At 36.0% G+C, this 23,658-nt stretch overlaps 1 protein-coding gene and 1 pseudogene across 3 annotated transcripts in view; one reads left to right on the top strand and one right to left on the bottom strand.

Annotated features, from left to right (window-relative positions):
- Positions 1 to 976: 976 nt before the first annotated feature.
- On the bottom strand, positions 977 to 4,447 carry LOC138901460 (pentatricopeptide repeat-containing protein At2g13420, mitochondrial-like; annotated as a pseudogene).
- A 2,528-nt stretch (positions 4,448 to 6,975) lies between these two features.
- The window catches only part of LOC104090489 (calcium-transporting ATPase 3, endoplasmic reticulum-type), a 108,233-nt gene continuing 91,550 nt past the window's right edge, over positions 6,976 to 23,658 (top strand). Inside the window, exons 1-7 of one of the 3 annotated variants that reach the window (XM_070188696.1) lie at positions 6,976 to 7,252; positions 7,336 to 7,386; positions 13,362 to 13,395; positions 15,934 to 15,951; positions 18,459 to 18,595; positions 19,141 to 19,215; positions 21,667 to 21,712. In XM_070188696.1, the coding sequence (XP_070044797.1) occupies positions 7,220 to 7,252; positions 7,336 to 7,386; positions 13,362 to 13,395; positions 15,934 to 15,951; positions 18,459 to 18,595; positions 19,141 to 19,215; positions 21,667 to 21,712 (394 nt within the window). In that variant the 5' untranslated portion in view covers positions 6,976 to 7,219. Of the gene's footprint in view, positions 7,253 to 7,335; positions 7,387 to 13,361; positions 13,396 to 15,933; positions 15,952 to 18,458; positions 18,596 to 19,140; positions 19,216 to 21,666; positions 21,713 to 23,658 lie in introns of those variants that run through there. The other 2 variants (XM_070188697.1, XM_070188698.1) reach the window with 2 other exon arrangements.

The following is a 23,658-nucleotide window of genomic DNA, read 5'->3' as shown; positions in this document are numbered from 1 at the left end:
GCATTCCAATCTATCACTTTTTCCAACTGCTTATTTTTTCACCCTAATATTGGGTATACTAATTCATTAAAATGGCAATCAGTAAGTTTTGCCGTAAATAAATCTCCAGTCATAGGTTCCAAATATTTTATAATAGAAGGAGATTCATACCCAACATATATGCCCAACCTTCTTTGGGGACCCATCTTTATGCATTGTGGTGGAGCAATTGAAAGGTATACCGCACATCCAAATATTTTAAGATGGAAAATACTTGGCTCCTAACCAAAAGCCAATTATAATGGGAAGAATTTATGATAACTTGTGGGCCTGATCCGCACAAGAGCTGCATGCAAAATAACATGACCTCATGTTGAGATAGGAAGTTTTCTTCTTATAAGCATTGTTCTAGAAATTAATTGGAGGCGTTTGATCAATGATTCCACTAGACCATTTTGAGTATGAACATGCAGTTTTTTTTATATTCATTCTCCATGGAAAAGATTTTATTGACATGTTCAGGTTTGTGACATAATCCTAAGAATGACAGAATGTTTGCTACTTCTGTGCTCTTGAGGTCTCCTACATCATCAATTACAAGGATAATTTGTGGTTGCATGTGATCCATTGTTGCAGCTTTTACACCTTCAGCTTAACAACCATCAAACAGTCAATCCAAATGGAGTAACCACTTCCGGGGACATTAAATTAACAAACTCATGCCAAATACAACATAAGTTTAAAATGTGTCAAAAACAGCACCCTACGGTGTGGCCTAGCGGTTGAAAACCATGGAAATCAAAGTTCAAATTCCAGCAAAGACAAAAGCTAGATGATTGTTTTTCTCCAACTGCGTGCATGTGCTGGTCGGCAGGGGCATGTAATAATCCTAACATATTGAATGAGTAACGGTAAGTAGCTCCCCATGAATCAGGACATACCAATTAGCTCGACATCAGATTAGGCAGCCTTGTACCCCTTTCAAGACTTCACCAAATCACCTTCCGTAAGGCTTTAGGTTATAATTTTCAAACTCTGAACCAAAAGTTATTGATTTCTCATCAAGCCTTTTCTTTAACCTTCTCCACGTTCTCAACATATTGGATTGTATTAAGCCTTTATAAAGTGTCTCAAAGGTTACCTTATATGGCAGATATCCTTCAATCCCACCACAAGAACAGAGGCACTTGATAACTGAGCTATATGTCACAATATTCAGGCATATCCCTTTGCGTCTCATAATCCTTAATTTATCAAGTAATAAATCCGGCTTATGAGCTCGGCTATAGACATGAAGGGGTACAGAATAGCTGGTCACATCCGATTCCATACCTCGTTCAGTCATTTAATCAAACAACTTCTCTACTTCCCTAATTACCTTCTCAAACCTTCCCTTAGGATGCAAACTCGCTCTCCTGCAAATCCCATTCAACAACACATTGTAACTCACCACGTTCGGATCAATTCCCTTCTCCAACATCTCCCCTAGAAACCTCCTAGCCATGTCTATATTCTTCACCTTACACCAACCATATATCAAAATGGTATAAATCTTACAATTGAGCTCCAATCTCCACTTCTCCCTATTTAACACTTTAATAACCACTTTAACATATCCATATTTACAAAGGGTATCAAGAAGATAACAAAAATACGACTTCCACACTTGCTCTTCACTTTCTTCATCCATAAATATATGCATTTCATTGAATGCCTGAATGGCTTGACAAGGTCAAACCAGCAGAAATAAGCCTACGGATCAACAAATAGAAAGTAGTAAAGTTGGGTTTAATGAGCCTCTAGTCCATTTGGATAATACGTTGTCACGCAACATCGAACTGGTGGACTTTGCAAAGAATGTTGATGAGGAGATTGAAAGTGATGGAGTCGAGGGAGAAACTAGGATGGGACTGGGAATACTGGAAGAATGAGAGGGCAATTTTTGAAGAGTGTTTTAGGCAGAGGAGGGCTTGATGGACAAGGAAAGGGGTGAGAGAAATGTCGTGGAGCTGAAGAGAGGATTCCATTGCGTGAAATGGGTTATGGTATTGGAGGAGCACTTGGGAAATCAAGTCGGCGTTATTTAAGGCTTCCAATTGCGGCAGTGAGGGCCTTGGATTGACTGACTGGCCTTGGATTGTGTATAATCTATGTATATGGCTAAAAAAAAAAAATAATGAATATGGCCGGCTATTTGCGTAAAGATCCCTTTTTTTTTCCTTCCCTGGTATTAGCATTGGGTAGTCTATTAATTCAAATCCAACCCCGATAACTGTATGCGGTAAAATTGATTAGTGACAGTTGGACAAATGAGGAAGTGACACTTGGAACTAAAGATAGGGAAGATGTGAGTCAGCAAGTAGTTGGGGATGCGAGCATGTGACCGGTGTTGGGTGAATTCCGGAGATAGGGTAACCGATAGCAAAGATTTGAAGAGTTGATATTGGATAGCATTCAATGAGCAGCCGTCAGAAAGAATATTTGCATTTAAAGCCAACCATTTTGCAGCCATCGATGATAGTTTTATTATCATTCAAGAGGAACTTGATTTAGGGATCTTGTCTCCCTAAATAGAGCTATAAATAGGACCCGTCATAAGGCTCGGTAGAATCGTACCCGACCATGTGGAGCTCGGTAAAACCTAACTGATTAGTAGTTGTACAATAGGTGACGTAGATGGCCGACTATATCGCGATTTGGTAAAGTAAAATAGGTGCATATATATATATATATATGCACCTATTAGAGCTAACTCGAATATATATATTGCATGCTGGACTCATGAAATCATTATATATATATGCACCTATTAGAGCTAACTCGAATATATATATATTGCATGCTGGACTCATGAAATCATATTCTGAACCTTTCGGAGTGACGTAAGGTCGGTAACCTCCATATAAGTTATTAGAGCTAACTCGAAATCATGAATCTTATAAGAATCAGGAAATACCAACAATATTTGATAACATAAGAATAAGAGAAGCAACATCAACATCAATCATTCCATAAGAAGGGAAAACAATGTATGTACTGCTAGCATCTTAGAGTGGAGTATCTTTGGAAGCTCATTCGCTTATGTTACACACAACCGGAGTCGTGCAAAAGAAAGAAAGGGATAGCCTCACATACCTTCTATATGTTGCCCAACCTCAAGTTATGCAAATGCCACGGCTCCTTAGTCTACAATAAGAGAAATGATACAATCGTTGTCGTGTAAGCATCGTAACTATTACATATCGACCACAACCTATTTTATGATAAAACGTGCAGCATCTCCCCTATTTATATGACTTCCCACAAGTTACAAAAATCACTAAACAGCCCAAACAACATCAACAATAATCATATTATACCTCCCAAACAGTCCAACAATCAACAACAACATACCTACGATTTCATAAAATTGGACATCACCTATATCATTTCCTTCCAATTCAAACCAACACCCCAAAACAACAAGAACAACATCAACAACAACACATCCAGCTACTACATCAAGAACCAGATTAAGCTAGCTCAAAAACCTTCTAAAACAGTCCCATATGCACAACACCTCAAACTTACTTCCAACTTCAAGTTTAGCATGTTTTCCTTCAACATCTACGCTTGTTATGTCCTAAAAATGACTCAACCTAAGGAGAGGGGTGAATAAAATACCTAAACCTAACCTTAAAAATTAGCCTAAGTGAAGAAAATAGTCTTTATTGTGTTGTGATGTCATTAAAGGTGCTTGATTTCACTAATCCTAAAAGGTTTTGTTAATGTATTGCTTGGTTTGTACCACATGTTGACTAGTATGGGGCAATGATCAGAATGAGTTCTAGGGAGGTGGCTAATTGTACTAGAGGGGTATTCCTGGATCCAATGATCATTACCAAAGTATTTATCTGTCTATCTAGGATTAGTTGGCTTCTATTCCTGTACCTCATGTTAGTCCATGCATACTTGCTGCCCTTGAAGCCTAGATTAATAAGTTTACAGTGGTTGATGCACTGTCAGAATAAATTGGCTCTTGGAGAAGAGATGCAATTCCCCCTTGTTTGTCTCTTGCTCTTAGGACTTCATTTAAGTCCCTGCCTACTAGCCAACTCCCCTTATATTCTCAGGAATAGTTCTAAGTTGCTGCCAAAGGTTTCTCCTATTTACATAAGTATTACTAGCATAAACAGCAGTAAAAATCCAAGGGTTAGAAGATGGTGTTACCTTAACCATAACATTGATGCCTTGAGGGGTGGTAGAAAGCCTCATCAATCTTCAGGAGGTCATCCTTCCACATGATGACAATACCTCCTGACAGACCCACAGTTGGGTTCTGGATTTGGCCTGAGAAGCCCAATTCTTGGCTCAGGTGCTTATGCTCAGTCATCCTAGTTTCCAGCAGGACAACCATTGCAGGTTTGTGCAGCTTGACCATCTCAGCACGATGCCTCCTAAACTCACCATTGTTAGCTCCCCCTAGCATTCCAGATGATGAAATTCATTAACAATTTGGGTTGTGTGGGAGACTTCCCCTTCACGCATTTGGCCTTCCCTTTCACTGGTGGGCCTTCCTGATTCTCCTGCATAGGCCTGTCCTGTTTGATTGTCTGGGCCAATGTTGGGCTTAGCCTTACAGCTGAGTCTCCTGAGCCTTGATTTAAGGCTAGCCTTAGACTTACCCCACACATTATCACGGTCCTTGGGCATAGTGCGATAAGCATTTATATTTTAGAAATTAGGTATTACTGATTTAAAAATATTTTACTATGTTTATTGCTGATTAATAAGTGTAAATACCTTAATTTATAAAGGATAGAGTCAAAATTGATCGTCAACATGCTAAGGCTATATTTCTCAGATAAAGAGAGGAACAACTTCACGCTTAGCTCAACAAACAATACCTTAACAATTCTAACTTTTTGACAAAGGAATTCAAGTTGATTTTACATCACCATGGACCATTTTCGTGATGTCACAACTATATATAACAAATAAAGAAAATAAAACATGCTTCTATAAAGAAACATGTTATATTCTATTTGATTATTCATAATAGAGCGATGAAAATATGAGCAAATACATATACACACATAGTACAAACAAGCAAAAATAATAAATGTTAGAACCACAACTTTTGTAACATATTAATTATCAACTATAATGCACAGATATAACAATATATGGTGAAACTGCAATACATAAATTGAGATGCCAAAAATATTTTAAGTTACATTACATCCAATAAAGATTAAAACTACCCAACCCAAGGTACAACATCATAAACATTGATACCTCTTTGTTATTTTATTCCTTTAGAAAATAAAAATTATATGAGAGAAGGAAGGGGTAATAATAAAATATTACCAACGGCAACGGCATTGAGATATGAAAGAGAGAAGAAAACCCACAAGGAAGAAGAAGATGGATTATGACCTTATGGTGGCTGAACCGTTTGGCACAAATTGTGGAGAAATTGGATAATTATTGACATATTTTATTGAAAAAAATAATAAAAAACATATGTTTAAATCAGGAAAAAATTCTTATTTTTTCGCGAGCAAATGGATGCTAGAGAAAATAATTTTTTCCTAAAACTCTACACTTGTCATCTTTATATATATATATGCCATATTGGAAAGAAAGTATTCTCCAATTTGGATTGGTAGTTTTTTTTTTTTACGTTTTTTATTTTAAAATAAGTTTAAACTCCAACGTTGTTGGAACTTTATCCTAAAAATCTACATTTGTTATATACCACTTAATATGGTTATACAGTTAACCCTCTCTATAACAACCTCGTTTGTTCTTATATTTTTTGACTTTTATAGTAAATGGTTGTTATACACCTATAACATCATTTGACGTTTAAATATTTTTTTGCTATTATAGATAAAAATTATCCAAAATTAATTATTTTTTCTTTTTTTAATGTTACATATAAAAGATAAGAAAATTATTCAAAATTATAATCTCAAAAGATATGCATATTTCACTAGTTAAATATTGAAGAAAGCTAATACATTATTAATAAATTTATAACTAAAAGTATAAAGATTTAAACTCTAAGGCAGACATTTTAAAGCTACCTAAAAAATAATTTTTTTCAAGATTGATGGAAGAACTTTATAATTATAGCTTGTTTCGTAGATTTCATTATCTTACTAGCGATATAATGATATAACACTTGAATTATTGAAGATTAAAAAAGTATCAAATAGTTATTCCTTGAAGATAATCTAAGAGCTTAACAATTAAAGTTTTTATCTAAATATTTCTTGAAATTTGTCCAATGAAAAAGAGATAATGTGTAAATCTTCAAATCTTATATCTAATGAAAGATAAAAACTTTGTTTAATGGAAAAGGTTTGTGCTTATTTTTAGAATTATTATTAGTAATCTTAAAGATTCTATATGGCTGTTATAGATGACTAATTTTACAAAAAGCGTTTGGTATAAATATAACTGTTGCCATTATATGTAAAAAGTTATAATAGAGAGTTAAAATATAACTTAAAAAATCTGTTCTGAGGAAAATTTGGCTTTTATAGTGAATGTATGTTATATAAGTATGTTGTTATAGAGAGATATGACTGTACCATTTAGCTTAATATGGTGATTTTACCTCTCCATTTATTGTATACAGAATATAGACCGTCCATGAAACTCAAGCAATTCTCTCAAACTTTATCAAACGCGAAAACCGCCAAACAAAATCACTATACAAAACAATTGTTTTAGAAAAATATACTCACCAACCATGAAATGCTCACGCCATTCTCAATTGACAGATATCGAGGTCCAATCCAGGGGCGGATGTAGTGTATCACCGACGTGATCAACTGAACTCATAACTTTTGACACAGAGTAAAAGTTTATATGTAAAAATTTATTAAAATTATAAAAATAATAAATATGAACCCATAACTTTGAAAATATAATGAGTTAAATACTAAAAACTTTAAAGAGTATCCATAAGTTTTATCCGGCTTTGGTACAATCCAAACACACCATTTTTCCTATCTAAACCCTAATACAGGCCAACGCCATAATTGGTGACTAAAAACTTCCTTAATTATAACGTTTTTTGCCTGGCAAAAGAAACCAGTCGCTTTGTCAGATCTCATCAGACAAGACTACAGGTGCACAAGATCACCTCCGTAAGTCCTATATTGTACTGAGAGAGAGAGAGAGAGAGACAAGAACACTGTTCACTTCAAATTATAGAAATACCAGCCCTAGAAGCTCACCTCCTTCAATGGAGGACGCTTACGCCCGATCTGTCTCTGAGGTATTCTCAATTGTACCATTTCTGCTTAAACTGGATTCTCTCAAGACCCAATTTTTATAACAATGCTGCAATTCCATTTACAGGTTCTTGAATTCTTTGGCGTGGATCCGACTAAAGGTCTTACGGATATACAGGTGCATATATTTAATAAGCTTACAATTACAAACAACAACTATTACTCTTGTAGGGAAATAACAAGGGAAAATAACAATAATACTGCAATAATATTTGTGAGTAGATATAGATACACGGATTGGCTTGAGTGGTGCTGGATACTGTCCTAAGAAACTATTTCAGCAATGTGACATGTTTTTCCAGGATTAAACAAGCCTACCTCTATTTATTTAGAGGATACAGGAATCAACAAAATTAAATAATACCAGCAAGTTTGGACTGAGGAAATAAACAAAGATTATAAAAGAAATTGGATTACACAAAAGGCTAGGCCGTAATTGAAAATGAAAAGGCTTGTAGTGATGATTACTAATCATTAGCAATCATTAGAGAACAAAATATTTTTGGTGCGTTTTCGGATGGTATAGGAAGTGGGTATTTATAATTGTAAGTATTGTATAAGAAAGTGACACGTGTTCGTCTACTTGTCAAAAACTTTCCATGCAAAGAGACATTTGGTAGGTGCTCTACACATTTGGCCATAGCATTAGGAGATCAAGCCACTTACCATTTATGTAGCCACTTGTCCACAACAATATTGAAATACTACCACAGTCCCCCACTATTTCAATTTTTTTGTTGTACAAATAAAAGAGTAATGGATAGAAGAGTAAGTGGGTATTTGGACATAAGAATTGTAAAATTCTAAAATAGGGAAAATTTTTTTCAAGGGAAAATGGTATTTGAAATTTAGAGTTGTGTTTGGACATGAATATAATTTTGGGTTGTTTTTGAAGTTTTGTGAGTGATTTGAGTGAAAATTTTGAAAAACAAGTTTTTCAAAATTTCAAAAATTTCGAAAATGCATCTTCAAGTGAAAATTGGAAATTTTATGAACAAACGTTGATTTCGAAAAAAAGTGAATTGTTTTTGGAAAAAAGGGAAAAATTTCTTATGTCCAAATGGGCTCTAAAACTTGCTGGATTTGCATGGTCCAAATGCAGTAGGTTTGGTGTCTTTTGGACTATAAACCAAACTTAGACCAATACAATTTAACTCACAGAATTACTGGTGAAATGTAATATTTGTATGAACCAATAATTCTTATTGTAAGTCAGAGATTTTATCAATCACATTTTGACCCTCACGATTTTGCTGTTCAATGCGGTTTTGCGCCACTAGGCCATGCGCTTTCTTGGTTATTCATGAGAGCTCTAGAGACTAGGTCAAAATCTCATAGGAGCGGCCTCACTCCACTTTCATATAGGTGAATTCATCAAGTGTATACTGCTTTTAAATACACTATTCATAAGGAATATGAATTCATTAAGAGTTATAACTCAACCTCTCAATTAGTAGCGGTCAAACACTCACTCTTAGTGCTTCAGTGTCAATATCAACTTGTTATTACCCATATGAACCTACTTCATGGGATCTCCAATCATATAGGTTGGGTTACCATCTCTATTGACATGATGTCAGCCTTAACCCCATCTCTTTTGAGGTTTGAAGAATTAATTTTCTTCCCACAGGTTTTGTCAGAGGATCGGCCAAATTTATCTCGGACTTCACATAGTCAATGGAAATTATTCCATCTCTCAGCAGCTGCTTTATGACATCATGTCTCAATTTCATGTGTCCCACAGGTTTAGTCAGAGGATCGGCCAAATTTATCTCTGACTTCACATAGTCAATGGAAATTATTCCATCTCTCAGCAGCTGCTTTATGACATCATGTCTCAACTTCATGTGTCTACTTTTACAATTATAAGATTTATTCTTTGCAATAGCTATTGCCGTTTGACAATCACAATGCATAGACACTGGAGGCAATACGTCCTTTATTAAAGGGATATTAGCTAAGAAGTTTCTTAGCCACTCAGCCTCAGAACCAGCTAACTCCAGAGCTACAAACTCTGATTCCATAGTCGATCTAGCTATGATCATCTATTTAGTTGATTTTCACGATATTGCACCACCACCAAGAATACATAGCCACTAGTGGATTTGGTTTCGTATGAATCAAAGATCCAGTTTGCATCACTGTACCCTTCTAAAGTAGAAGGAAATCCACTATATAGGATACCATAATTCATGGTTCCTCATAAATATTTTATTAGTCTAACTAGTGCAGACCAATGCTCTCTGTTGGGATTATGATCTACTCAGTCTACACACAACATAGGCTATATCCGGCCTTGTAAAATTCATTAAATGCACCAGACTCCCAATAATCTGAGCATATTTAGATTGAGCAACTGGGTCACCATTATTCTTTTTCAACTGAGAGTTAGCATCAAAATAAGTGCTCACAGAAGTCCCTCAACATAATGTTCTTGTGACAAAATTATTCCATCTTCACTCCCTATAACTTTAACTCCCAATATTGTATTTACTTCACCCAGATCTTTCATATCAAAATTAGCAGACAAAAATAATTTAGTACTTTGCATAATATTTAAACTTGTACCAAATATAAGCATGTCATCAACATACAGACATATTATCACATAATCATTGTCTACCACTTTAGTATAAACACATTTATCCACCTCCACCGAAGAGAAACTGTCTCTCAGTAACACTTGTTCAAATTTCTCATACCACTGCTTAGGAGCTTGTTTAAGGCCATAAAGACTTTAATTAATTTACAAACTTTATTTTCTTGTCCAGGAATGACACAGCCTTCAGGTTGAACCATATAAATTTTTTCTTCTAAATCACCGTTTAGAAAAGCAGTTTTGACATCCATTTGGTGGATAAAAAGCTTATGAATTGAAGCTAAGGCAATTAAAACTCGAATAGAAGAAATTCTAGTCACCGGTGCAAATGTATCAAAATAATCTATATTTTATTTTTGAGAAAATCCTTTTGCTACTAACCGAGCTTTATATTTATCTAAAGATCCATCAGGATTAAATTTCTTTTTGAAAACCCATTTACAACCAATAGGTTTTGCACCATGAGGTAAATCCGTTAAAATCCATGTATTATTTTTCATAATAGAATCAATTTCAATTTTTATTGCCTCTTTCCAATATTCAGCATCAGAACAAGATATAGCTTCAAAATAATTCGATGGTTCATTATCAACAAGAAAAGTTTGAAAATCATTTCCATAAGAAAAATATTCCTTCCTAGGCCTTTTGCTCCTTCTCAATTCCTCGTTAGAGGTAATTTCATTATTTGTTTCAACAGGTGTATGAGAAATTTTATCAGACAGTGGATAAATATATTCAAAGAACTCAATATTCTTTGTCTCAATTATAGTATTGCAATCAAGCACATCACTTTTTAAAACAAGAAATCTATATGCAACACTATGTTTAGCATATCCAATTAGCATATCCAATTAGCAGTTTTAGAACCTATTTTTCTCTTTGTAGGTTCAGGCAAAAGGACTTTAGCAAGGCACCCCCACACTTTTAAATATTTCAAGTTAGGTTTATAATCCTTCCACAATTCATACGGAGTTTTGCCAGTTCTTCTATGTGGTATTCTATTTTGTAAGTGACATGCATATAAAATAACTTCACCCCACAAATTATCATGAGCATTAGAACTAACTAACATAGAGTTCATCATCTCTTTCAATGTTCTATTTTTCCTTATAGCTACTCCATTTGACTCAGGTGAAGAAGGCGGAGTTACTTCATGAATAATTCCATTCTTTTCACAAAAACCATTTAAAGATAAATATTCTCTACCTCTATCAGATCTAATTCTCTTGATTTTTCTACTAAGTTGATTTTCAACCTCAGTTTTATAAGAAATAAAAGTATTAAAGACATCATCTTTATTTCTAAGCAAATACAACTTAATATATCTAGAAAAATCATCAATAAAAGTCACATAATATATTTTACCACCTCTAGTCGTAGTCTGTTTTAAATCGCCTAAATCAATGTGAACCAACGATAATAATTCAGTTTCTCGATTTACAGAAAAACAAGTCTTTTTAGTACTTTTAGCTTCAACACATATTTCACACTTATTAATATTGTTTGAGTCTAAACCAGATATTAAACCTAATGACTGTATTTTTCTTATATATGCGAAATTAACATGTCCTAATGTTGCATGCCATAAAGAAATAGACTTAACCATATAAGTAGAAGCAAATGCATTTCTATTGATAACATCAAAAATATTAAGTACAAAGAGTCCCTGGTTACAATAGCCCTTTCCCACAAACACATTGTTTTTGGTCGTTATAATCTTATCAGATGCAAATGACACTTTCACTCAGGCTCTTCCCAATAAGGATACAGAGATCAAGTTTGCCCTCATAGTAGGAATATGCAGTACATCAACAAGGGCTAAAGTTTTTCCCGAAGTGAGTTTCAGAAGAACTTTACCCTTACCCTTACCCTAACTTTGAGGCGAAGTAGCGCCGACAAGGTGACAGAGGCGTCGCTTTTTAAAAAAAAGAAGAGACTTAAATAAAAGTTAGGGTTTTCTCGACTCCCAGGTACCTCTTTCTTCTTCTTTCTTCTTTCTTTCTTCTTTTCTTCTTCTTTCTTTTCTCTTTCTTTTTCCGGCAGTAAGCTTCTGTTTTTCCGGCGTTTTTTCCGGCAGTAAGCTTCTCTTCTTTCTTTTTTCGGCAGTATGCCTCTGTTTTTCCGGCGTCTTTTCCGGTAGTAAGCCTCTCTTCTTTCTACTTTCTTTTCTTTTTCTTTTTCAGGTATTAAGTCTTTTTTGTTCTTCTTCTTTCCGGCAACAACTGATTTCCAGCAGAAATATTCTTTCTTTCTTTTCTTTCACCTTTGTTTTTGCTTCTGCCCTTCTTTCTTCTTCTGTTTCTCTCTTTTGATTTACTTTTTCCAGTTTAGTAAACAATTACTTGCATATTAACTTCTCTCTATAATTACAATTACAATTAACTGTTATTTTCTCTCTTTAATTACAATTAATTTCTCTCTATAAACCGTATATTAAAATATTTGATTTCTATCTATTGAGTTTTTGAATTTATATATTTATTAATATGCTGTTGTTATTGAGTTTTTAGTTATTTATATATGCAAATTTAACATTTTATTTCGCTTCACATAAAAAAGGCGAGCGCTACGCTTCTCGCTTTTCGCCTCAGTGAAGCGGGTCCTCATCGCTTTTTGTCGCCTCACGCTATTCAAAACACTGACAAGAAGGTACTACCAAAACTTAAAGGTATGTTTTATAGAGCGGTGGTCAGACCGGCTATGTTGTATGAGGCTGGGTGTTGGCCAGTCAAGAGCTCTCACGTCCAGAAGATGAAGGTAGCAGAGATGAGGATGTTGAGATGGATGTGCGGGCACACCAGATTAGATAGGATCAGAATGAAGTTATTCGGGGCAAGGTGGGCGTGACCCCTATTGAGGACAAGATGTGGGAAGCACGGCTTAGATGGTTTGGACATGTGAGGAGGAGAAGCACAGACGCTCCGGTAAGGAGGTGTGAGAGGTTGGCATTGGAGGGCCTTAGGAGAGGTAGAGATAGGCCGAAGAAGAGTTGGGGTGAGGTGATTAGGCATGACATGGCGCAACTACAACTGACCGAGGACATGACCCATGATAGGAAGGTGTGAAGGTCGAAGATTAGTATAGTAGGTTAGGTAGTCTAGATTATTGATAGCGGTAGTGTTAGTACGTACTCTCGCATTTGGTTGGTAGTAGGCTTATTTGATTTTTTAATTTTTTTTTTTAATTACATTATCTTGTTGTGTATCCTGCTTTTACATGGTTTTTCGGTGTTGTCCCGTCTTGTTTCTTGTTATTATTGTGGTACCTATGCTTGCCTGAGCTGAGGGTCTATTGGAAGTAACCTCTCTACCTCTACAAAGGTAGGGGTAAGGTCTGCGTACACACTACCCTCCCCAGACCCCACTATGTGGGATTATACTGGGTATGTTGTTGTTGTTGTTGTAAGCATACATGTATCTTTGTCTTTCTTCGGCCGTGGTTAGGAAATGAGTTTTTTTGGGTTGTGATCTAATTCTTTTTCTTTTGTTTCCCAGGTTACACAACACGCCAGATTATACGGCAAAAATGGTAATCATTCTCTTCCATTTAGTTCTCATTTGCTATGCCTGCATATTCGGGAATATTTCTGGGATCAGGATCTTGTATAGTGTAAACAAATATAAGTTACAGTACTCTGTTGTGTCCTATTTTATCACATACTTAATTGGCTATGCTGCACGCGTTATTTCCATCTTGTAAAACTATTGTTTTTGTGAAGTATGAGTTCACAGGAACGAACTCAGGACCAAAATATGTGCAATTTGACTCCTTTGTGCCCCTTACATTCAGTAAGCGGAACATTATAGGCATGTGCACGCTTTAATTATAGCATACATTGTGCTAGTGGGAGTTGGTCTTAGGTTTGTGGGCATTCTTTTGATGTAAATTCATAGAATCTGTAGAGATTCCTTAGCCAGGTCTTTTTGAGAAGGAAAAAAGGTTCCTAGAATTAGAATCTTCTAGTTTAGTAAATTTAACAAGATTAGTGCTAGTGTTTATAAGTTCATACTACATCCAAGAGATTTAGGTTCCGAATGTAATTATGATGCTTAGGTAGCTATCATTTCTAAACTGCATTGTAATTTTTGGCTAATGATGGAAAACAATTGATGAGCTGATTATGCAGCTAGTTCAATTTGGGTGTTATAACGGGTATAGGATGTGGAGAATAAAGTGAAGTGTTTGGATCCAAGAGTTATGAGGCCACAAAATGTTATAGTGTTAGGGTGTGTTTGGTATAACGGAAAATGTTTTCCAAGAAAATATTTTTTTGGAAAACAAGTAGTAATCTTATTCATTTTCCGGTGTTTGGTACGCAAATTAAGGAAAATAACTTCTCAAGAGTATTCATAAATAATTTAGATACAATAAACATGAAGCCATAAACTTTCGAACCAACAATATTCCGAACCCACAAATTTCATAAATTTCCGAACCGCTAAACTTTCGAAACCGCGAAATTTCGAACCCACAAACTTTATAATTTCTAAACCCGTAAACTTCCAAACACATAAACCTCTGAACTCATAACTTTATAACTTGTAAAATTTCTAACCTGTAAACCGAAAGATGAAAAAAACTAAAACTAAAAATATATATATATTTTTTTGCAGAAAAACGAAAAAACAGAAATTTGATATTACAAAAAAAATAGTAAAAAAAAAATTATTATTTTTTTGTGCGGGGTGGGGTGGGGGGCAGTGGTGTGTGGTGCAGAAAAAAGAAAAAAAAGAAATTTGAAAATTACAAAAAAAAACTTTTTTTGTGCGGGGGTGGGTGGTGCAGAAAAATGAAAAAATAGAAATTTGAAATTACAAATTTGCGGGGGGGAAGTAGGGTGGGTGGTGACGGAAAAGAAAAACTGAAATTTGAAGAAATAAAAGCCTTTTCTGAGAGAGGGGGTGGGTGGGGTTAGGTTGGTGGGTGTGGGGTGGGTTGGTGAGGGTGGGGAATAGATTGGGGAAGGTTGAGAAGGAGTTTTGGAAAATGTTTTCCCTTCTCTTGATAAGTAAAACATTTTCCTCTAATTGGAGGAAAAATGAGTTCATAAGGAAATTATTTTCCAAAATATTTAAACCAACCAAACATGGGAAAATTGGAAACCAAACACACCCTTAATGTTCTTTTTTCTTAACTAACAGTGGTGTCTGGCTAGTTCGCCTCGATTCCCACCGGGTACCTGCTATCCTCTACCAGAACATGCATGTGGTAATTTTGTCCGTAAATAAAAAGGACGTTGGGCCTAACTCAACCCCAAAGCTAGCTCATGAGGTTATGATTGTCCAAGATCATATAAGGGGACCAAATATTCCACATCACACTTATGTGGGACAACTCTATACCCCTCCCCACGCATTCCTGGGCCTGCCAATTGGAGCGCAGACAACATAATGTGGAGACCCAACATTGGATAATTAAGATGGGTGTAGCTTTGATACCATGTAAGGACCTTGAGTTTAACTTGACCCAAAAAGCTAGCTCATGAGGTGAAGATTGCCCAAGATCATATAAGGGGACCAAATTCCAGGTCCCACCGATGTGAAACAACTCAACACTGCTCACCAAGGCTTAGGTAGATGGAAGAAATCGCATAGCATAATAAGATTTGAACCTTGGTTTTCTATGATTTTTCGTCCACTTCATTGACCATCAAGCCATATCCTTGGGTGCATATTATTATCATTCTTTGAGACAGTGAGGGCATGTTTTGCACTGCCTTATGATTCTGGATGGGATGTCATGAATACAGTAATGTTCTAATGGGCAGGGTGAGACAATGTTTATTTCAGGAGAGGCCATTGCGATACCCCTAAAGTGTCACTCAATTTTCTTTTCTTTGTCTCTGACACAATAAGAAATGTTTTTTTCTCTTTCTAATTAGTATCTATGGTGATAAGTTTTCCCTTCAACACAAATGATAAGCGGAATTTGTTTAATAAGTTATAATTTTGATAATTGTGCATGGGATTGTTTCATATTACTATATATATGCTTGTCAGTTCCTTGATTTTTGTCTTCTCTGATATCAATTTTCTCTTTGGTTGCATGTTCCATGAATGTTCTCAGTGCTGCCTCAAGAAAAAAGTAAGTTCTTTCGTCTTCCTCTCTCTCCTTCTTTCTCAGATACATACAATTAGGTGGCATCTAAAATAGGGTAAAAGATAAACATGCATAGTCAATAAGCTAACTTCTGTTTACTTATGGAGATTTTATTTCTGTGTTTCATTTAATTACTTTTAATAAAAATCTAGACTTTTGATGAACAAGTAGCATTCGTGAATAGAGAAGACAAACAGAGAAAGCTCTTGTTGCATTGATATGGTACTACAAGAGAGCTTTTTCTGGAGGAGCTTACAGTACAGGTGATAAGAAAATTTTTCTAATTAACGGTATTCTTAATTACTCAACACAATTATAGAGCTGATCCACAGGCTTAAGCCAAATTGGTCATAAATAAATGACCAGGTTAATCAATGTCACTGTTATGCTGTAAGTGTATTTCCTGATAAATGGCAAACAAGTGTTTGGTTCCAAAATCAATAGCAAAACTTCATTTTCTTTGTGGACAAAGTAGATATTCACATTTTGTAGGTCACCAAGTTGATGCTTTCATGATTAAATCTCAAGAGAACCCATTTCAAAAGAATATCTCAAGAGAACAGAGCGGACCTGCTGTTCAAAACACCTTCTATTCCCCTCTTTCCTTGTTATCCATGCTATGCATAAAGGTTTAATTTTCTTAAACTTCTTTCATTTTGGTGCTGATAGAATGCAGAATGATTTGCAGTAAAGTAAGCATTTTATTGATCTGCTCCAGTTCTAATCATTACATTTTCCTCTGAACTTAATGTCGCTACCATTTTTATAATTCTGAGCTATCAGGCCCTCAGGATTCTCTGGAAATCTGTATAGATCTAGAAATCTCTCCTGAGTGAAAGTGTCCGAAATTCTAACATCAGATCAAAATCTGACTCTATCGCAACCCCTACTATCAATCTGTATTCTGGAAGATTTCTCCCATCCTTTGCAATTGCATTAACAATTCTTTTCTCCCATTCTTTGTTGATCCATCTCCATAGGCTCACTCCTCAAATTGTGGTTATTGCCATATTGGCTAGGGGTCCATTTCCTTCCATTCTGATAATTTGGTCTGAATTCAGCTTTTCGTTTGCCATAGCAAAATCCCCATGCCCACTTCCCGAGACAACTTCGTATCGTGGTGTTTTAAGTGTCTGATGCTCATCTCCCTTCCTATGGCAGTCACAGTGCTTTTTCCACCTTACAAGAATTTTCCCTTTTTCTTTTCTTTCTATTCAAGAAGATGCCCCTTCTGATTTTGTCTAATCTTTTCTCCCGTTTTGCTGAAATTGTGAGTGAAGTAGGCAGTGGTCCAGAATGGTACTCAACTGCCTGTTTATCTAAGTCAGCCTGTCTAGGTAATGCATCCTTTGGGTAGTTAAGATTCTTTCAGATTTTTTACCACTCTACACCATACACTTTGCTTTTATGTTTTGCTCCTAATGGTATGCCTGATGTTGGTGATGTACCAATCTTAAATCCTGGTATCCATGCGAGCTGTTGAATATTTGTGATGTTCCTCATAGAGGAAAAGCTACCCTTTTCGAAATCGACATGCAATTTGCAGGCTACTTCAAAGGCCAATAAGACTACTCTAATATTGTTTAACTGATCATCCTTGTCTTCACGTGAAAACAATGTGTCATCTGCAAAGTGGATGCTGGAAAGACCTTTGCAGTCTCTTATTAATACTGTCAAGCTTATTGGTTTAAAGACCTTTAGTTCCAAAGCTCCACTTTTCTTTGGGATCAGAGAAATAAAAGCACTTAAACTTCTTTCAAAATTTCTTCTCCTTATATTGTGTCTGAAACATCTCTCAATGTTCCAGCATTTATGTAAAATACAAACACCAATCTGAATCTATCAGGGCTAGGGGCTTCTAGATCGCACTGGTCTCTCCACTTCACAAAAGTGAAACTCCATATCCTGTCCTTCTTTGTGATATTACTGATTCCTAATCCCGTATCCTACAACATTATCTTTGTTGAATTGTGTGACTAACTAAAAGCTTACGCTTTTTATTACTCTATTATATCTTCAGCACGCCCCCTCACGTACGGGTTTGATTCTTTTATATTTATATGAGCCAAGCACAAAAAAATTCTTCGTAATAATGGATGGGAGTGAGATTCGAACACAGGACCTCTGCCTGTTCTGCTACCAGGCTGAAGTGTGTGACTATCGCATCTAGAAGGTTAAGCTGTTAAGAGAGCACATTTTTAATTACTTAATTGTATCTTCAACAATCTCCATTCCTTTCAGCAATGGGGGAGTTTGCAGTGTTCTATGAATATTATTCATTGAGTATGTAATAGAGTATCAGCCAGATTCAGGTGTTTCATGACCCACATCATGACATATTGAATGAACCGAAGCTACTGCTGGTTTCAACAATTCAATTGAGTTGAATAAAGTTCAGGCATTGTGCTTATTAATGAAGAAAATTTTCTTCTGATAAGTAATAATTGCTACATTGTGGCTTAGTTCTGTCTATGTATTATCATTTATTGCAGGCACTCCTTTCTGGAAGTTGGTGCTGAAGCAATTTGATGATTTGCTGGTTAAAATTCTAATTGCAGCTGCTTTTATTTCCTTTTCTTTGGCACTTGCTAATGGAGAGACGGTCTTATCAGCCTTCATTGAACCTTCTGTAAGCTAGCTTGACTTCTCTTTCTTACTACCATTAGGGCACGGAGCAGGAGTACAATTTGGTGGAATTTTTCTTCCACCAAACATAAATGTCTAATGAATAAACTAACAATAGTGTGTCATACTGATAGTAGAATGAAACGATGTTACCAAATTTAAGCTACTTATGAACATTTTAATGTATACTTTTTCATCAAACTTAAGCTACTTATGAACATTTTAATGTATACTTTTTCATCCTTGTTTGCTTCATGATTTTAGCACATGATGTACTTTTTGCTTATAGTATGAATAGCATCATTTTTTGATTATCTAATAGTAGCAAGGAAAAAGTATGAATAGGAAGATACTACGTGGCAAAAATAGCTCAGAAGTAATAATTCAATATGTTACAGCGAACATGTTCTCCGTGTGATATCGATTAATCTAAAGAAAGTGTGTTACAAAGTGCGTAGAAAAGTCTTTTGGGGGTAATTTTGAAGAACAAAATTCGTTTCATTTTTGCAGTAATCTTCCTTTTACCATAATCACAAGTTATGTTTATAGGTTATCTTGATGATATTGGCTGCAAATGCAGCGGTCGGTGTGATTACAGAAACAAATGCAGAAAAGGCTCTTGAGGTGAGATATCCAGTTTAGTGTAAAAGTAGTTACATTGCTGTGTTAGCATCCTACTCCTTTAAGTTATTCTTTTGATTTCGGTCTCCTTTTACTAGGTTGAATTCTCTATCCTCTTGATCACATGTGTGCTCTTTCTTGTATATTCCGTCCTTTTGTCTTCTTTTCTTTTCCAGATCATTTTTCACAAGAGAGGATGCATCAAGTTAATTTAGAAACTAGTCGTTCCATGTGCTTAACATCTTATTTCATTTGTAGAGAGGATTGGGCCTCTTTTCTTGAGAACCATATTTTGGTGTAGGTTCTCTTCATTTGATTTCCCCCAATTGTTAATAAAATTATTTACCTTATCAAAAAAAGGAACATCTTATTTCATTTCCCGCGTCAGTAATTTCAATTCTTATTATATAAGACAGGATAAGCATCACATCCTCATGTTACTACAAATTGTCATGTCTCATCCAAACGCGATCCTACTGGTCCTTGGTACACAATTTGATGTGTGTACTGTAGTATTTTCCTTGTCATGACTTTGTTCCAGTGATAAATTGTTTATGGGAATTGATAGCGAATGCTTCACTTGTCCTTGATCGGTTGTGTAAGGTTTCCGAAGGGGTTTAAATAATCCTGGGATATTCTACCCATTACATTAAGGTTTTGGGTTGAATGATCAGATTCTTTCACATGGTATCATAGCCAAACTTTGGTGAGCCTGTTTGTACAACTACTTCCTTCGCTCATGTTCTATCGCTTTGCGCTTCTCTCTCAACCTAACCCATGAAGTTGCTCTTGACTTCTCTCTCTCCCAAATCAGCTCGTCAAACCACTGACATTGCTCCAAGCCCCCTTTGTTGAGTCTAATATGTCTCCTACTCTAGGACCACTCTTGTTGAGCTTCTTCTCTCTCTGCTTCAAAAGAGATAAAGTAAAAAAAAATTCAAATCCACGTGTAAACCCTAGAATTGGGTGACACATGCCGACATGCGGGAGGGTGTCCGAGAATACTACGCTTGTCCCTCATTGGTTATGCAAGGGTTTCCAAAGGAGTTTAAATAGTCCTGGGCTACTCCACCCATTGCCATAAGGTTTTTGGTTGGATGCTCAGATTCTTTCACAAGAATAATATAGCAAATTGTGCATTAAATCTTTATGGTTTGTATTCTCTTAAGATCTATAGAATAACTAGTACCTTGTTTTTGTTTTAGCTTCTGTAGACAGTAAAAGGTCGTTTGGTTCACATACTAGTTATGCAGGATTATAAAGCAGTGTGTTTATGTGGTGATTAATAGTTAAGGGATTGTTATGCGGTGATAAATAATGAAGGGATAATTACACAGGAATTAATTGCTTTAAAGGGCATTTTCGCCTTTAGATAGTTTAACGCCCATGTCACTAATACACATATCTTACTCTACATCCTATCCCCCATAAAATAATACATAGATTCCCGCCTAACATAATGCGGGTATTGTTTAATACAGCCAACCAAATGCCACATTAAGTATGTGGCGATTATTTTTTCTCATGCAGCCAGCAAAATGCTAATTGAGTTATGCTTCGATTATGTTTTGTTAGCGGCCAACCAAACACTGTATTAGTTTACGCAGGGATTATTTATGCCCATACAATCAACCAAACGACTCCTAAGTTGTTTGGGATGCTTTTTATTGTTACAGTTTTTTTCACACCGTATAACGAAAAGTTATAGATTTGGTTTATGTTATTTAATGTTGTTGTTGTTGTTGTTAAACTTTTCGTTTATGTGATGTTATAGATTTGGCACATTATGGTAAAGCGCTTGACCATTATTCTCTTGTCTAGATCTTATCAAAATTTCTGCTGCTGCTGATCTTCACCTTCTTTTTGTGAAAATTTCAAACAGTTATAGTTTTGATTTAACACTATCCATTTGGGTAGCGTTTACCTGTTAATATTGAGCTATAATCTCTAAGTTTCTAATCCATCTTTCTACCTATTCTTGGCGTATACCTTTTAAATTGTTGATTTCTGTTCTCTCCCCGTTAACCCCTGGCAGTAACAACCTCTTTCCATTTAGCAAAAAATCCACCGTTCATGGTCATACTAGCAACTTTTGTTTTACGAACTATCCCAAAATGGAGAAATTACATGCTAAATGGTTTTTGGTTGTGCTCATTGTTATTTTGATTGAGCTACATAAATATGCTATGATATATGATATCGATGTACGAACTAGATATTCCTAATTAACAAAAAGAAAAAGATAAGGTGCAAACTAATCTAGTCATTTTTTAAACTGTCATGGTATCACTTTGTCCCTTGATCATTAGTGTTTGGCATTTTGACTATCTATGCTTACATGGAGGAAAATTATGATTTTCATAAAATGTATCAGTTTTTTGTAGTTGTTATGTTTTGTCTTGTCCATCGTTTGCTCTTGAAATGTTTAACTCACAAGTTGTTTCCTAATTGCAGGAATTACGTGCATACCAAGCTGACATTGCCACTGTCCTGCGCAATGGTAATTTGACCTTCTCCGAGTGTTGAATCCTCTTATCAACTGGTGAAAGTTATTTTTTTGTTACTAGTGCTTATGGATGTTCCTTTAAGCCTCTAATCTGATTCTGATCCTGTTCATTGTGTCTCTTTCTTTTGGCTTACATATTTTATTCTTAATGGGTGTAAGCTGCATTTATGTAAGACAAAATTCAATCGCATAAAATAACTGGAAGTGAAGATTGGTACTCAAGTCATCCCCAAAAGGGGTAGTTTCAAGTATCTTGGGTCTATTATTCAAGGCAACGGGGAGATCGACGAGGATGTTACTCATCGTATTGGAGCGGGGTGGATGAGATGGAGGCTAGCCTCGAGGGTTTTGTGTGATAAGAATGTGCCACCTGGACTTGAGGGCAAGTTTTACGGAGTGGTGGTTAGACCGAATATGTTGTATGGGGCTGAGTGCTGGCTCGTTAAGAAGTCCCATGTCCAAAAGATGAAAGTAGTTGAAATGACGATGTTGAGATGGATGTGTGGGCATATCAGGAATGATAGGATTAGGAATGAAGTTATTAGGGACAAGGTAGGAGTGGCATCTGTGAAGGACAAGTTGCGAGAATCGAGGTTGAGATGGTTTGGGTATGTGAAGAAGAGAGATATAGATGCTCCGGTTAGGCGGTGTGAGGGTTTGTCCATGGCGGGTCTGAGGAAGGGAAGGGGTAGGCCGAAGAAATATTGGGGAGAGGTAATTAGGCAGGACATGTCGTTGCTTCAGCTTACCTATCGTGTGGAAGTCGAGGATTTGGGTTGTAGGTTGACTGATAGTAGTGTGTTCCTCCTAAGCTTACCAGTAGTACTAGGATTATTTTTGTATTATCTTATCATGGTTCTTTATTATTACATGTTGTGTCATTCGCGCTCGTTACCATATTACATTGTTGTTATCATTGTTTGCTACTTGGTTGCTTTATCTTATCTCCACTGTTCCTTGAGCCGAGGGTCTATCGGAAACAACCTCTCTACCTTTATAAGGTAGGGGTAAGGTCTGCGTACACACTACCCTCCCCAGACCCCATTTATGGAATTACAATGGGTTTGTTGTTGTTGTTGGTGCTCGATTACCTGTATCCTTATTGTGCTTCATATTTTGGTATTATGATCTTTGATATTGAAACATGTGCCACAGTGTCTTTATTTTTGTTACCTATAACATTCGTGATTCTGTATCTTTTTATTAGGTGAAATCCACATTTTGACTTTATTGTGAGTAACAATTTATAGATGTGCTAATGCACAACTTATTTAGGCTGTCCAAAGCTTTTCACAGTCTCTTTTGTATTATTTTATGTCAAGGATTAGACTGCAAGCTCAAATAATTTTTCATCTTTAGAGAAATTGAAAAAGAAATTTAGATAATCAGCCTGTCATTGGTAGAAGTTCTGACTCAAAGTTGATTAGAAGGTCCTGAGCAAAAGTGAGATTGCCTTTGCCCAAAAAGAATAAAAAACAAAAAAAGAAAAAATAAAAATCAACAAAAGCTGTATGTTACTATGACGACAATGTTAAGGTTAGGCGCATGAATGACAGATTGATGGCGATAAAGTTAGTAGTTGGAGGGAGCACTCTGAATGTCATTAGCGCTTACACGCCGCAAGCGGGCTTGGACGAGGAGGTTAAAAGGCGCTTCTAGGAGGGGTTGGATGAGGTAGTGCGGCGTACTCCGCCTACGGAGAAGTTATTTATAGGAGGGGATTTCAATGGTCATATTGGGTCGTCTGCTGGGGGCTATGGCAAGCTGCACGATGGCTTCGGCTTTGGGGATTGGAACGGAGGAGGTGCTTCACTGTTGGATTTCGCTAGCGCTTTTGAGTTGGTGATCGTGAACTCTTATTTTCCGCAGAGGGAGGAGCATTCGATTACTTTTCGGAGTATGGTGGCTAAGACTCGGATTGATTATCTCCTCCTTAGGAG

Source organism: Nicotiana tomentosiformis, chromosome 11 (assembly GCF_000390325.3).
Source record: "Nicotiana tomentosiformis chromosome 11, ASM39032v3, whole genome shotgun sequence".
Taxonomy (NCBI): Eukaryota; Viridiplantae; Streptophyta; class Magnoliopsida; order Solanales; family Solanaceae; genus Nicotiana; species Nicotiana tomentosiformis.
Note: the sequence above shows the minus strand (reverse complement) of the source record. Positions and strands in the feature narration are given on the sequence as shown.